Source organism: Trachypithecus francoisi, unplaced genomic scaffold (genome assembly GCF_009764315.1).
Source record: "Trachypithecus francoisi isolate TF-2019V2 unplaced genomic scaffold, Tfra_2.0 Lachesis_group7, whole genome shotgun sequence".
In the NCBI taxonomy this organism is placed as follows: Eukaryota; Metazoa; Chordata; class Mammalia; order Primates; family Cercopithecidae; genus Trachypithecus; species Trachypithecus francoisi.
In genome coordinates, this window is record NW_022681472.1 from 25,626,759 (window position 1) to 25,641,642 (window position 14,884).

Below are 14,884 nucleotides of genomic sequence, written 5' to 3' on the forward strand. Positions count from 1 at the left end.
GTCGCCCAGGCTGGAGTGCAGTGGTGCAATCTTAGCTCACTGCAGCCTTAAACTCTTGGGCTCAATAGATCCTCCAGCCTCAATTTCCCAAGTAGCTGGAACTACAGGCACCTGCCACCATGCCTAGCTAATTTAAACATTTTTTTTTTTTTTTTTTAAAGAGACAGAGTCTCACTATGTTGCCCAGACTGATCTTGAATTCCTGGCTTCAAGCCATCTTCCCACTTCAGCCTCCTGAGTAGCTAAGCTTATAGGCACAAGCCAACATGCCAGGCTAAAAGTTTGTATTTCTTTATGTTTGCTTAATGTATCAAAATATGCATTTAACTGCCATCAATTCAGTAACAGAAGTGTAAGTTATTACTATAAGCACACAACCTTCTTAAAAAGCAAAGGGTTTTAAATTTTTTCATGTACCACTTCAAATTTTTATTAATCGTTTTAAAGAATAAAACACCAAAGCTCTGTAATAGTTCTTAAAATTTTCACAAAAATTGTGGTTCACATCAGAATTAAATGGATCTAATCAGAGTCTTCAATCTTTCACCATTCTCACAATCTTGCTCTAACAGACATTCACAAAGCTGTCAGTGATTTCGTGCTTAAGTCATTTACACTTTCCATACTGTACTTTCTCCATATATGAAATAAGAGTCAAGGTCTTGCCACATTTTTTACTTGCGTGAACTATTGAGGATCAGCGGTAGAGTGAGGTCAGCATTTTGGGCCTTTAAAAATAAGATCTTCTGTAAATACCATGGTACAATTATTAACCTCTAGTTTTACCTCCGAATCAGCCACAGATTTTTGGATTCAGGCTGGCTATTGCTATCTCAAATGCTTTGAGTCTCTCTGCCATCTAGTGAAGTTAGGAACAGAATCATTTTGATGTTGTTCAACACAAAACAATTATTTAAAAAAATCATTGCCTTCACATTCCAAAGTAAAAAGAATAGTTTTTGGATTATCTGTGTCCGTCTCTGCATAAATGAAGCATCATATCAAACTAACTGGATGGCAGGTAGTTTGGCCTTTGCTTTTCATCTGGTTTTACACTTAGAAATAAATCCATTATTAAACTATAATCCTCTAGCTGGGCATGGTGGTATGTGCCTATAATCCCAGCTACCCAGGAGGCTGAGGTGGGAGGACTGCTTAAGCCAGGAGACGAAGGTTGCCATGAGTCAAGATGGCACCACTGTACTCCAGCCTAGATGACAGAGTGAGACTCTGTCTCAAAACAAAACAAAATAAAACAAACCCCCTCAAACGATAACCCCCAAATAAAGCTATTTTAAGAGTACACTCACCACTTCATTTTTAGAGATTCATTTTAGATACTGGTTAATTCCTCAAGAGAAAAATGTCAATGATAAGAAAGTTACGAAATATTTTAAAAGCTCCTCAAGCAGTCAGGAATCCTTTCTGTTTATTTAATCATTAACAAAGATTTCTATTAATGTCACTAACACAGGTGAAAGGTGAAAAACACTCCTCAAAATAAACGTGGGAGTGGGTGGTTAAGGTTAGATACATGGAAAGATACATCTGATGCAGAAGTAGACAAAAAGCCATGACCTGAGGCCATTGGGTTGCTTCTCCTTGGGCGCTCACCTGCTCGGGACCCATGGAGGACAGCCCCGACGTAGGCACGGAGGTCACTGAGGTCATGCTGATCTGTCCTGTCATCTGGTTCATGCTGCTCATGCCACCTGTGTTGGTCGCCATGGACACACTGATGTTCATGTTGTTACTGTACATGCTGGTGTTTGCTTGCTGCCCAAAGTGTGGTGGGGACTGCTGGGAAAACATGCTAGAATACAATGGAAAGATTGAATGAATGTTACAGCTTGCTGGTATCCAGAGGCAGGCAGTTCAGAGCACTTGTTTCTCAGGCATTTACTTTGAGTGAATAAATTTGAACGGCATGAACCCAGGCTGAGACAGCTGGCAGATAGTGGGCTTGCTGAAGCCTGAGACAGCAGGGGAAGTGGCATTCAATGATGCTGTCAGGGCAAGCAAATCCTTCTCCTTTTCATACTGCCACTGTGATGGCTGAAGGACATCCCCCACTTTCATGCCTGCACCCGAGGAACTTTCTGTTTGTTTTTATCAAAAGTAGTGATAAAGGATGGCTTCTAGGTCACCGCCTTCCACAGCAATTTCTATCATAAATTGGTCGGTGGTACCTTCTTAGGGATGTTCTTGTTCCTCCAAAGGATGTTCCTTGCTAAGCTTTTGTAAATTCTAGTGACTCCTGTTCTAGGAAAAGTAAACTGACTTATTTAGAAGTTTGCTTGATATTGCTTGCATGAGCAGACTTTAAAAAAAAAAAAAAAAAAAAAGAGAAAGGAGACAGGTAGTCTATAGAAAGTTTCCCTGGTGATCATTTATCTCAGCAACACACAGAAACATGGTGTTACCTGTTTCCGCCCATGCTCCCCTGTGCCCATCCATTCATGTCAGAGGGGGCCTGATAGGCTGGGTTGGCCTGAGACTGTTGCATCATGGGACTCTGTGTATGTGCCATTCGGGGTGACATAAGTGGGCTCTGGGGAGTCGTAGCCCCAGTAAAGCCTGGATCAGGTTGCTGACTTATTCCTTAAAAAAAAAAAACCAAAAAAAAAAAAAAAAAAAAAACAGAAACAGAAATTCAAAAGAGACTGTTAGTTATATTGTAGAGACTGGTGGGAGGGAAAGAACATTCCAAATTAGGCATGCATAAAAAATTACTTTCAAATACATGATTGTGTACTGATTAATTACATACATTTAAGAAAGATTCCAAGCTCGGATAAAATATGGAGAAAATAAAAATCTCCATACTGATTCCCCCTAGTAGTTAGATGGTGCCTAGGAAGCATTAACCATCATAGCTAGAGTTAGAAAGAAAAAATGCTATTCTTTTTTCAAATTCCTTTCCAAATCAAGAATGGGTCACATATTTTGATTAACGAGAAATACATACATATATATATAAAAATATCAAAATATCACTGCAATTAGATTGTTTAAATTAAGCATATAATTATTATTTTGACACAGGGTCTTGCTTGCTCTGTTGCCCAGGCCGGAGTGCAGTGGTGTGATCATAGTTCACTGCAGCCTTGACCTCCTGGGCTCAAAGGATCCTCCCACCTCAGCGTTCTGAGTAGCTGGGACTACAGGCAGGCACGACCATACCCAGCTAATTTTTTAAATTTTTAGTAGAGATGAGGTCTCACTATGTTGCTGTGGCTGGTCTTGAACTCCTGAGCTCAAGAGATTCTTGGCTTCCCAAAGTGCTGGGATTATAGGCATAAGCCATTATGCCTCCTGGTCAGATTGTTTAAATTAAATTTAAATTGGATTAAAGTTCAGCTATATATCAAAAGTCAACACATTTGAATAAATTTTTATTGAATTAGCTGAAGCCATTCCATGATGAGATGGATCCATCTTTAAAAATAAATAGCTGTATTCATGGTTAAGTTTGTTTTCTCTTTATAAAGAGCTCTGCAGTACTTTAGGGCTATCCAAGATTAGCAAGAATAAGAAAAAAATTGGCCGGGCGCGGTGGCTCAAGCCTGTAATCCCAGCACTTTGGGAGGCTGAGGCGGGCGGATCACGAGGTCAGGAGATCAAGACCATCCTGGCTAATACAGTGAAACCCCGTCTCTACTAAAAAAACACAAAAAACTAGCTGGGCGAGGTGGCGGGCGCCTGTAGTCCCAGCTACTCCGGAGGCTGAGGCACGAGAATGGCGTGAACCCAGGAGGCAGAGCTTGCAGTGAGCTGAGATCTGGCCACTGCACTCCAGCCTGGGCGGCAGAGCGAGACTCCGTCTCAAAAAAAAAAAAAAAAAGAAAAAAAGAAAAAAATTAAACGTATGCTTCTTGTTCAATTTCGAGGCAAACAGAATTTAAACTAAAAGGAAAGAGAACTTTTAGCAGACTTTTCTAAGTCATTAAGAAGGAAATAGAGAAAGGAGCTGGGAAACAAAGGAGGCAACTTCTTAGAGTATTTTGAGGATGGTAATAAGTACACTTTTGCATAGAAAACTTGTAAAACATGCATATTTAATTAATATTTAAATTAGCTACAAAAGAAAAGCTTAAGATCATATAGAAAAAAGCTGCACATTATCTTTCTGTTCTTTAAAGAAACAGGAGACTTGGATTTCGGCAGCAGATTTCACAGTTATTTACAGATAATTGGCAATGGGTAGTGAAAGTCATTTTGAATATTAACATTAATGTAAGCACTTACTTTATCAATAATTCAACCATTAACTGAACATGACATGCACACAAATATTAACGTTCATGACATTACACACTGGTATCTCTTAAGACTGACATTAAACAAATCAATATGAAGAGAACTAAGAGGTCTCCCACAAGAATTACCTATTCATTAAAGACCTGGTATAATCTCTGAAGTATTTTTCAAAAGTCACAGAATGTCTATAATATTTAAATTTATAGAGGTTTTTTACATTTTGTATCTATTGATTTGTTTGAGTCAGGCTCAGAGGCTTTCAAAGATATAAATAAAAACATATATGCACTTGTAGACGTTGACATAAACAGATCCATACACACTCTCACACAAGATAGAAACCGTCTATGCACACACACTTACTTCGGTCATTCTTAAAGTAAGACCTGCACTCAGAGAAAAGGAGGTACCTGAGCTGAGGGCCTGGAAGGTACTGTGCTGGACTTGGGTACTCCTCACAGGCCCCAACTGTCCTCCCAGGTTTCCTATCATTCCCTGGTTAGCCAGATTCATCTGGGAGCCATGCAAAGAGCTGTGAGAGAGGAGCTGTGACCCAGCACTGGGGGACACTGGGGAGAAAGGACTGGTGAAAGGTGGTGGGGATGTAAGTCCAGTACCGTAGTTTGGAGGAAATGGAAACTGCTGTGCATTTGCCTGGGGAATCCGAGGGTTGCTCATAGTTGCTGGCATACCACTAGGAGCCACCATGCTTGGCGTCATATTCAACCCTTGTCCTCTCATCATCAAAGTTCGTTGCTGAACTTGCTGTTGCTGATGCATCTGTCTCTGTCGAAGATGCTGGTTCAGGATTTCCCTCTGTCTCTGGGCCAGCATCTGTGCATTAATAGGTGCCTGAAATCAGGGGTGATATATGGAGGAAAATGTTTGGGACAGACACATATTAAAAAACAAAGTGAATATTATAGACTGGCTAACAAATGGTACTATCATCTGTAAAATTATTTGGAAAAAATTTACATGAAAGGAATAACTCAGTTGAACAACTGGTGATTGAGAACGTGAGCTTCTAAGTTCTAAAGATACGATTATTCTGAAGCTTTGCTACGACTTAGCAGAGTTAAGTTTGATGCTAATATCAATTAAATCATTTTGTAAGGACACAATTAACTAAAGGATCTCAAAAGAACACAGTCCTTTCTATAAGAAGACTGTAATATCAACCCTGAGGATGGTAGTATAGAGTCTCATTCAAGGGACATTCAAGTCTACAGAGAAATAAAATCACTGGGACAAAAAGTGACGTGGTACACTTCAGAAAAGGCTGAACAGAGGCAGAAGGAAAAGGGGGAGAGCTGGGAGAGTGCCTGATAAGAATGCACAGAGACTGAGTCAGAGGTGGAGGGTGGATAGGGAGGAAAGGCAGGATGGATGAAGGGAAGGGTTCCTGGTGCTTGCTGTCAGTGAGAGGCATGAGGCTAAGGTATCATTGATCCTCATTTGTGAATTCCACATTGCCGAAGTTGCCTACTCAGTAAAATTTATTTGTAACCCCCAAATCAATACTCATGCCACTGTCATGGTCATTTGTAGACATGAGCACAGTGGTAAAACATTTCAGATATGCAATGTGCACACTTCCAGCTGAGGTTGAACAAGGCAACACTTTGCCTTCTGGTTTCAGCTCTCATACTGTAAACAAGCGTCCTCTTTGTGGTCTATTTGGTGCCAAGATTTTTGCATTTTTTGCTTTTCCTGTTGGTGATTTTGTTGCTTAAACTGGCTCCCAGGCATGGTACTGCAGTGCTCTCTAGTGTTCCTAAGCACAAGAGGCAGTGATGTGCCTTCTGGAGAAAATAGGTGTGCCAGATAAGCAAGCGCCATTCAGGCCTGAGTTACAGTGAGTTCTTTAAACAGAAACACACATAAAACAAGGTTATGTGTTGACTGGATGATGACAATGTTGTGACCAGAGGTTTGCAGGAACTCAACCCTGTATTCCTCCTAAGAATAACTAAGAACAATAGTTTAGTGTTCTCTAATTCAGTGTTTAGAGTAACTTTATGTAGCACAACTTCTTAGAATAACAAGAATTGACTGTACCTGGCAATAAAAATGGCAGTGATTAGAAGGGAAAAATGTAACATACTAGTAGGTAACTGGGTGACAGTACAGGGCCAGTGTGCTGATCTGGATCCACATCTACTAAGTTAACTGTCTTCAAAGAGGAAGAAATGACAAAAGTAGCTGCATGCATACAATGAAAGCTAATAGCTGGTATGCTGCCTTACCTGTGTTGGTACTCCAGGCCTCAGAGTCAGGTTCACATTGGAAACATTGCTGATTTGATTCATAAGTGGCTGGCGATTCTAAATACATACAAACAGGATGAATACATTTTAAGAACAGAATACACTTTACTTTAAGTTTCCCAAGTAACTGCCCTCCCCAACCCAGTATCTGCACGTTGTTGGACACCTGTGCCATCTCACATCATCTTCCCCACATCCTCCACCCAGCACCCCTGGCTGCCCAAGTGCCACTGAAGAACAGACCTGCTGTGCTTGGAGGCGATGCTGAAGTTGAAGTCTCAGTTGATTTGGCTGGTTCTGCACTAGGCCCGTGGGCCTGAGGCCTGGTCTGGGCTGCATACGGAGTGTGGCATAACTAGGCCGCTGTCCCATGGTGTGAAAGTTTGGATCTTGCATGGGAGAATAGCTACCCTGGGCCATTTGTGCCTGAGACGCATACTGCTGTGGGAAAACAGGCGCCTTCTGCTCCAGCATGATGTTGGAATCCTGACTTGAGAACTGTTCTGGATCTACTGCTTGGCTCTGGAGAGAAAGTCCCAAATAACAAACAAATAAATTAAACCATAAAAACAGCAGAGTCAATACGAGGATGTTTTCTCTCGCTGTCATACATTTGAAGCTTTTTATACTTTTTAATATTACACTTACTACACAAAGGTACCTTTAGCTTGACTCCACTTATCTTTCTAGAAAATGCCTCTGCTCACAGTTCCGGTTACACAAGGACAGAAGCAGGGGTCACACTGGACTCCCAGCAGCATTTCTTCCAAGGGAAGGGGAAAAATGTGCCAGGACTACAGAATGCCTCCTACCCACTCCACCAATCATATTGGCCTGGACTTTCACATGCAAATATCCCCCGGAAGTGTTATGTTTTTTGATTGATTATTCATACCTGTAGAGTTCATTTTGATTAGATAACCTCTTTGGCACCTGACTGGGATCAGCAGGTGCAGTGTGGGGTACTGACCATCATTATCCTGATTTTATAGCTAACAAAAATGAGACTTAAAGACATGAAGTGAATTGCAACAAGCCCTATTCAGCTAGTATGTGGTGGGGGTCCATTTCAGTTTGTGATTTGGGATCTGAGCTTCTCACCAGTGTGACATGCTGCCTATTACCTACTTTACTGTTTTCTGTGCCTGTCGGGATTCCCTACATGCCCCACATTTTGCCATCATCCTCTCATTACCTACTAGACATGGTTTATGTGTCTGTCACTCCTGACTTTTTTTTTTTTTTGGGACAGAGTTTTGCTCTTGTTGTCCAGGCTGGAGTGCAATGGTGCAATCTCGGCTCACTGCAACCTCCGTCTCCCAGGTTCAAGCGATTCTCCTGCCTCAGCCTCCCGAGCAGCTGGGATTACAGGCATGTGCCACTACGCCTGGCTAATTTTGTACTTTTAGTAGAGATGGGGTTTCTCCATGTTGGTCAGGCTGGTCTCGAACTCCCAACCTCAGGTGATCTGCCCGTCACAGCCTCCCAAAGTGCTGGGAATACAAAAGTGTGAGCCACCGCGCCCAGCTACTCCTGACTTCTTAGGGCTAACCTATCTACCTGGGTCAGAATGGAACAGGCGAACAAACCCAAAACTTCCCCGGGCTCCAGGACACCTCAGACTGAGGTGGCCCTGAATGTTCATGTGCTGAAGGGAAAGATGGACCTGGCTGATTCTCCTTTTCCTTCTACTTCTAGGAGTAACTGCTACAAACTTAATGGTATACAGGAAGAAAAGACTCTAGCAACAAATAAAGTCTCTCAAGCTTTCCTTTTTTTTTTTTTTTTTTTTTTTTGAGGCAAAGTCTCGCTTTGTTGCCAGGCTGGAGTGCAGTGGCGTGATCTCGGCTCACTGCAACCTCTGATTCCCCGGTTCAAGCAATTCTCCTGCTTCAGCCTCCTGAGTAGCTGGGATTACAGGCGCGTAATCCATGCCCAGCTAATTTTTGTATTTTTAGTAGAAACAGGGTTTCACCATGTTGGCCAGGATGGTCTTGATCTCTTGACCTTGTGATCCACCCACCTTGACCTCTCAAAGTGCTGGGATTACAGGAGTGAGCCAACGCGCCCGGCCTCAAGTTTTCTTTAGCTCAGTGTTGTCCTAGGCCTTCTTGAAAACCGTCTACCCATGTAGTGCTGGAGCCGCCTGGAAACCTGAGCTCTGATCAGCACAGCCCTAGGGCCAGCCTGTGACAGCCAGGGGCCCACTGCCCTCCCTGTGTTAATTCTAAACATGGCGATGGAGCCTAAGCAGAGGAAACCATTCATTGCTGAATTACTGCTCTAACTACACACACAAAACTATCTCAGAACTTAAATATGAATATGAATAATTTGCATTCTATACTTCCCTCAACTCTACCTAATAATCATATTTCTATAATTCAGTTTCATGACAATGTTATAATGATGGTGGATTTGATGAGACAAAATAGAAATAACAGAAATGAGTGAAAAACGGACTAAAAATATTAAATGACATGACACCTGTTTTGATAACATTACAAATCACTCAGCAACTCCACGGATCACATTTTAAAATGTCACTTAGACAAACTCAAGGATAAAATAGTACTGAGTGCTAAATTCTAACTATCACTGAAGACAAAGCAAACCAGTCACACAGGAAATATTTAAACTCCATTTTCCTTTCTTAATTTATTTTAGGTTATATCATGTAACCTCAAGTCATTTCTTTCCATTCTGCTGTTTTCAATATGAATTGATAAGTCATAACTCCCACCTGTGTCTGCTCAACTGTGGGAATTATGATAAGACTAATTTTAATGTTTCAGAGAAGTCTCCAATGACTCTGCATCACCTTTCTCTCAGAAAGACGATGACACGTCATATGGCCAAGTAGTAGACTGGACACTGGCAGGTACTTTTTGGCAGTAAGAAATAAAGATGATTCATGCTAAGTAAGGAGGAAAACAGTAACTAGAACGCGATGGTTTTTCTGGGTTACTCTTTACACAGCAAGCCAGGCTGCACTGCTTCACACAAAGTTAGCTGTGCAGCCAGTTCAGATAGTGTTTTGTTCTTTCAAGGGACTATGTTAGGTTATTTATTATATCATAGCTATCAGGTACTCTAAAAGCAGGGACTTACTTTTTTATAGTAATCAACTAATTACTTGGAAGAAGAAAGCTAAATAAGCTCACTAAGATTAGTTAACTTTTTTATATTCCCATTTACGCTTAAATATCCCCCAAATTATGGTGGGCTAAACCATAAATGAAAGGAACTATAGCTAGGACTATAGGTGTGTGCCACCACAACTGGTTGCTACATTTTATTTTATTTTTTTGGTAGAGACAGGGTTTCATTATGTTGCCCAGGCTGGAGTGTAGTAGCTTTTCACAGGCACAATCATTGCACACTATATCCTTGAACTCCTGGACTAAACCATAAGTGAAAGGTTGAGCCCACCCCCCCCCCTTTTTTTTTTTTTTTTTTTTGAGACGGAGTCTTGCTCTGTCGCCCGGGCTGGAGTGCAGTGGCCAGATCTCAGCTCACTGCAAGCTCCGCCTCCCGGGTTTACGCCATTCTCCTGCCTCAGCCTCCCGAGTAGCTGGGACTACAGGCGCCCGCCACCTTGCCCGCCTAGTTTTTTTTTTTTTTTGTATTTTTAGTAGAGACGGGGTTTCACCGTGTTAGCCAGGATGGTCTCGATCTCTTGACCTCGTGATCCGCCTGTCTCGGCCTCCCAAAGTGCTGGGATTACAGGCTTGAGCCATCGCGCCCGGCGAGCCCACCATTTTTAAAGGGAAAAATGATGAAAGAGTTGCAGCTACCTGTAAAACGACTTCTGCTAACTTATGTGGAAAGTATTCTTTTAGCACAAACAGCTTCCTATCACTGGCCCACAGGTGTGAAATGAATGCAGTGGTCACGACTACAGACACTCACACCAGCTGGAAGCCCAGGGGGAAGCGTCCTAGGTCAGAAGGCAGCAATGTGCTGTTTGTGGTTTCTCTGTATCTTGTATGTCCTTCCCTGTCAGCAAGGATGGACACCAGGTGAACTGGACTTGAGTTTGTGTCTTTCTGCTAACTTGAACTGTATGCAAAGCTCATTCTCAGTGCTCTCCATTCTCAGGCAAAAGTTTATGTGAGGGTTACAAGGAAAGGGGAGGAAGAAACACGGCCAGCCTGTTTTGAGGTAAAAAAAACAGTATATTCTAAAAAGCAGACCGCGGAGTACCTGCAAACAGAAAACAGACACCTCTGTGCCCGTGACAGCGCTTGGCCCCCACCTGCTGCCCTTCTGCGCATACCTGGCTGACCAGTTCGGGTATTCCCAAGGCTCTATCAATCTCCTCCAGGCCATCAAAATTCCGCAGGGCCAGATAGAGCTGGTCCAGAAGAGCTCCCTCATCACTCGGAGACTCAGCTGCAGGATGTGGACACAGCAAGTCATCTGGAGAACTGCCAAACGGCTGCCTGTAAAGACAGAAATGTTATCTTGGGCCAGTGGAAAAGCTAGTTGATTAGAGAACACATTTTTTATCTCAAAGGTGAAAGTATCAATTGACTTCCAGGGTCGTTGCAACAAACTACCGTCCCAACTCAACACAGAACAAAAGGACAGTCTGAAATATTTGATACACTTTATTCAGTGCCCAATACAGGCCAGACACAAATCCAGACGTTTAAGGTATGATTTCTATTTCTATTGGTCCCACTTCATGGCTTGCAAAGCTGAGGCTTGGTGAGGTGAGGTCCACATGGATCTGTGCAAGTCCAGGGCTCACCAACCCACACTGACTGCTCAAGCATGTAAATATTTACTTGGCATTGAAGGAACCAAAGGACTTTTCTGCACTTTAGTAGGAATCACTGATTGACTTAAGATTCTTACCCTACAGGAAGCTGGGATGACCCACTTGGGAGAGACAAAGAACTAGGGGCATCAGAGCTGCATTAATTTTCTTGAACTCAGCTGCAGCTAGATTAAATTTGGCTGGGCTGATAGGAAATTTCTTAGTCATGCACAAGCAGGCCTTGAAAACATGTATTTTTTTCTGAGATAGGGTCTCACTTCATTGCCCAGGCTGGAGCGCAGTGGTATGATCATGGCTTACTGCAGCCTCGACCTCCCAGGCTTAGGTGATCCTCCCACTTCAGCATCCAAGTAGCTGGGACTACAGGCACGCACCACCACGCCTGGCTAATTTTTTGTAGAGATGGTGTTTCGCCATGTTACTCAGGCTGGTCTCGAACTCCTGAGCTCAAGCGATCCACCCACTTCGGTCTCCCTAAGTGCTGGGATAACAGGTGTGAGTTAACCTGTTAACAGATAACCTGGCCTGAAAACATTAAAACCCTCAAGAAGCGTACGTGTTAGCCTTCCTGCATTAGGTACATAAGGAAAGTGGATCATGAACATGCAAATTATATGTTATTATATAAGATAATTGGTGATAAAATCAGAACACTAAACTCTAGATTACATGGTACATACAACTCCTATACATTTAAATTAATTGTCAGAGTAGAGGAGGGGGGTGTGTGTGTGTGTGTGTGTGTGTGTGAGTGTGTGCAGTGATGCCATCATGGCTCACTGGGCTCAAGTGATCCTCTGGCCTCACCCTCCTGAGTAGCTAGTACTATAGGTATATGCCACCACAAGTGGCTGCTACTTTTTTTTTTTTTTGGTAGACAGGGTTTCATGATGTTGCCCAGGCTGGAGTGCAGTAGCTTTTCACAGGCACAATTATTGCACACTACATCCTTGAACTTTAGGAGAGTGTGGGCTAAAGGAATCCTTCTACCTCAGCCTCCTGAGTAGCTGGGACTACAGATGTGATGTGTGCCACCAAGCTTGGCTAATTTTTGTAAATTTTTTGTAGAGATGGGGTCTTGCTACATTGCCCAGGCTGGTCTTGAACTCCTGGACTCAAGCAATCCTCCCATCTTGGCCTCCCAAGTGCTGGGATAACAGGCGTGAGCCACCACATCTAGCCTAGAGGAGGCTTTTAAAAAAGAGCTTCTGAGTTGCCTGAATACTAAAAGGGAAAATGGTATTTGTACTTTACCAAAAGTCTATTTTGTACTCTTAGAGTCACTACATGATGTTTTGGAGAAAATAAACGTTTATAGATTAAAAAACAAACAAAAAGTTTATAGATGAGCAAACTCATTCTTAAGCAAGTGAGAACAAACTTATCAAGAAATGAAGTTACCTATTAACACAGTTCAATATGCCATGTGGTTTTTAAATGCTCTAATATGCTATTTTGGCTTAGAATCCTGAAACACTGAAGTGCTAGCACTGAAACCAACAATTAATTTCAAATGGTCATAAAGGAATGCATTAATAACAACCTATTCTCTCTACTCACCTCTAGTAACTTGGAAATTGTCCAGATGAGGGTCCCTTGAGGCCACTCCTCACCTGCTTCCCCGACTTCCTGGCTGCAGGAGCTCCTTGCATTCCTAAGGGACCCATCCAGACCCCTGAGAGGCAAGTGCTCTTTCCACTCCTGCCCCTTTCTTGTCACTACTGGGCTTCACAAAGTCACACATGCTGGGAGCTTGCTGACTCTTTCCTCCTGCTTCTCTACAGCCCACACTCTCCTAGAACTTTCTTTAAACCAAACGTGATCAGACTGCTCCACTACTGCTACACTTAGGGAGGGGGCGGAAGAAGCAGATGCAGAAAAGCAGTCAGGAGAGGGAGAAACCACTGAACTGTCTGTCATGATAGCAAAGAGGGAAGGAGATTCCTCAATGAGGAGAGGCCAACAAACATGAATGTGGCAGGAGTTCCATAAAACAGTTCAAGTTAGTCAAGAGTAATGTCAGCTATTTACCAACTTCTCTTAGGCAGCAACCTCATTTCCTAAAAATGCTAGTTAAGTTAGGCATTAAAGGATTTTCTTTACCTAGATTTTGTCATTTTCTTTTTTTTTATCAGTGCTGAAAATTTTTATTTAAGTGCTATTGTAGATGCATTTTACAATTTCTTTTTTTTTTTTTTTTTTTTTTATTATACTTTAAGTTCTAGGGTACATGTGCATAACGTGCAGGTTTGTTACATATGTATACTTATGCCATGTTGGTGTGCTGCACCCATCAACTCGTCAGCACCCATCAATTCATCATTTATATCATGTATAACTCCCCAGTGCAATCCCTCCCTCCTCCCCCCTCCCCATGATAGGCCCCAGTGTGTGATGTTCCCCTTCCCCAGTCCAAGTGATCTCATTGTTCAGTTCCCACCTATGAGTGAGAACATGCGATGTTTGGTTTTCTCTTCTTGTGATAGTTTGCTAAGAATGATGGTTTCCAGCTGCATCCATGTCCCTACAAAGGACGCAAACTCATCCTTTTTGATGGCTGCATAGTATTCCATGGTGTATATATGCCACATTTTCTTAATCCAGTCTGTCACAGATGGACATTTGGGTTGATTCCAAGTCTTTGCTATTGTGAATAGTGCCGCAATAAACATACGTGTGCATGTGTCTTTGTAGTAGAGTAATTTATAATCCTTTGGGTATATACCCAGTAGTGGGATGGCTGGGTCATATGGTACATCTAGTTCTAGATCCTTGAGGAATCGCCATACTGTTTTCCATAATGGTTGAACTAGTTTACAATACCACCAACAGTGTAAAAGTGTTCCTATTTCTCCACATCCTCTCCAACACCTGTTGTTTCCTGACTTCTTAATGATTGCCATTCTGACTGGTGTGAGATGGTATCTCATTGTGGTTTTGATTTGCATTTCTCTGATGGCGAGTGATGATGAGCATTTTTTCATGTGTCTGTTGGCTGTATGGATGTCTTCTTTTGAGAAATGTCTGCTCATATCCTTTCCCCACTTTTTGATGGGGTTGTTTTTTTCTTGTATATTTGTTTGAGTTCTTTGTAGATTCTGGATATTAGCCCTTTGTCAGATGAGTAGGTTGCAAAAATTTTCTCCCATTCTGTAGGTTGCCTGTTCACTCTGATGGTAGTTTCTTTTGCTGTGCAAAAGCTCTTTAGTTTAATGAGATCCCATTTGTCAATTTTGGCTTTTGCTGCCGTTGCTTTTGGTGTTTTAGACATGAAGTCCTTGCCCATGCCTATGTCCTGAATGGTACTACCTAGATTTTCTTCTAGGGTTTTTATGGTATTAGGTCTAACATTTAAGTCTCTAATCCATCTTGAATTAATCTTCATATAAGGGGTAAGGAAAGGATCCAGTTTCAGCTTTCTACTTATGGCTAGCCAATTTTCCCAGCACCATTTATTAAATAGGGAATCCTTTCCCCATTTCTTGTTTCTCTCAGGTTTGTCAAAGATCAGATGGCTGTAGATGTGTGGTATTATTTCTGAGGACTCTGTTCTGTTCCATTGGTCTAT

General features: G+C 42.2%; 1 protein-coding gene across 12 annotated transcripts in view; it reads right to left on the minus strand.

Moving 5' to 3' along the window:
* NCOA2 (nuclear receptor coactivator 2) overlaps positions 1-14,884 on the minus strand; it is a 306,182-nt gene that overhangs the window by 12,787 nt on the left and 278,511 nt on the right. For all 12 annotated transcript variants that reach the window (XM_033203006.1, XM_033203007.1, XM_033202998.1 and 9 more), the window contains 6 exons: positions 10,810-10,975; positions 6,774-7,052; positions 6,510-6,587; positions 4,878-5,112; positions 2,424-2,601; positions 1,615-1,813 (listed from right to left, as the gene is read on the minus strand). In XM_033203006.1, coding sequence (XP_033058897.1) covers positions 1,615-1,813; positions 2,424-2,601; positions 4,878-5,112; positions 6,510-6,587; positions 6,774-7,052; positions 10,810-10,975 — 1,135 coding nt within the window. The remainder of the gene's footprint in view (positions 1-1,614; positions 1,814-2,423; positions 2,602-4,877; positions 5,113-6,509; positions 6,588-6,773; positions 7,053-10,809; positions 10,976-14,884) is intronic.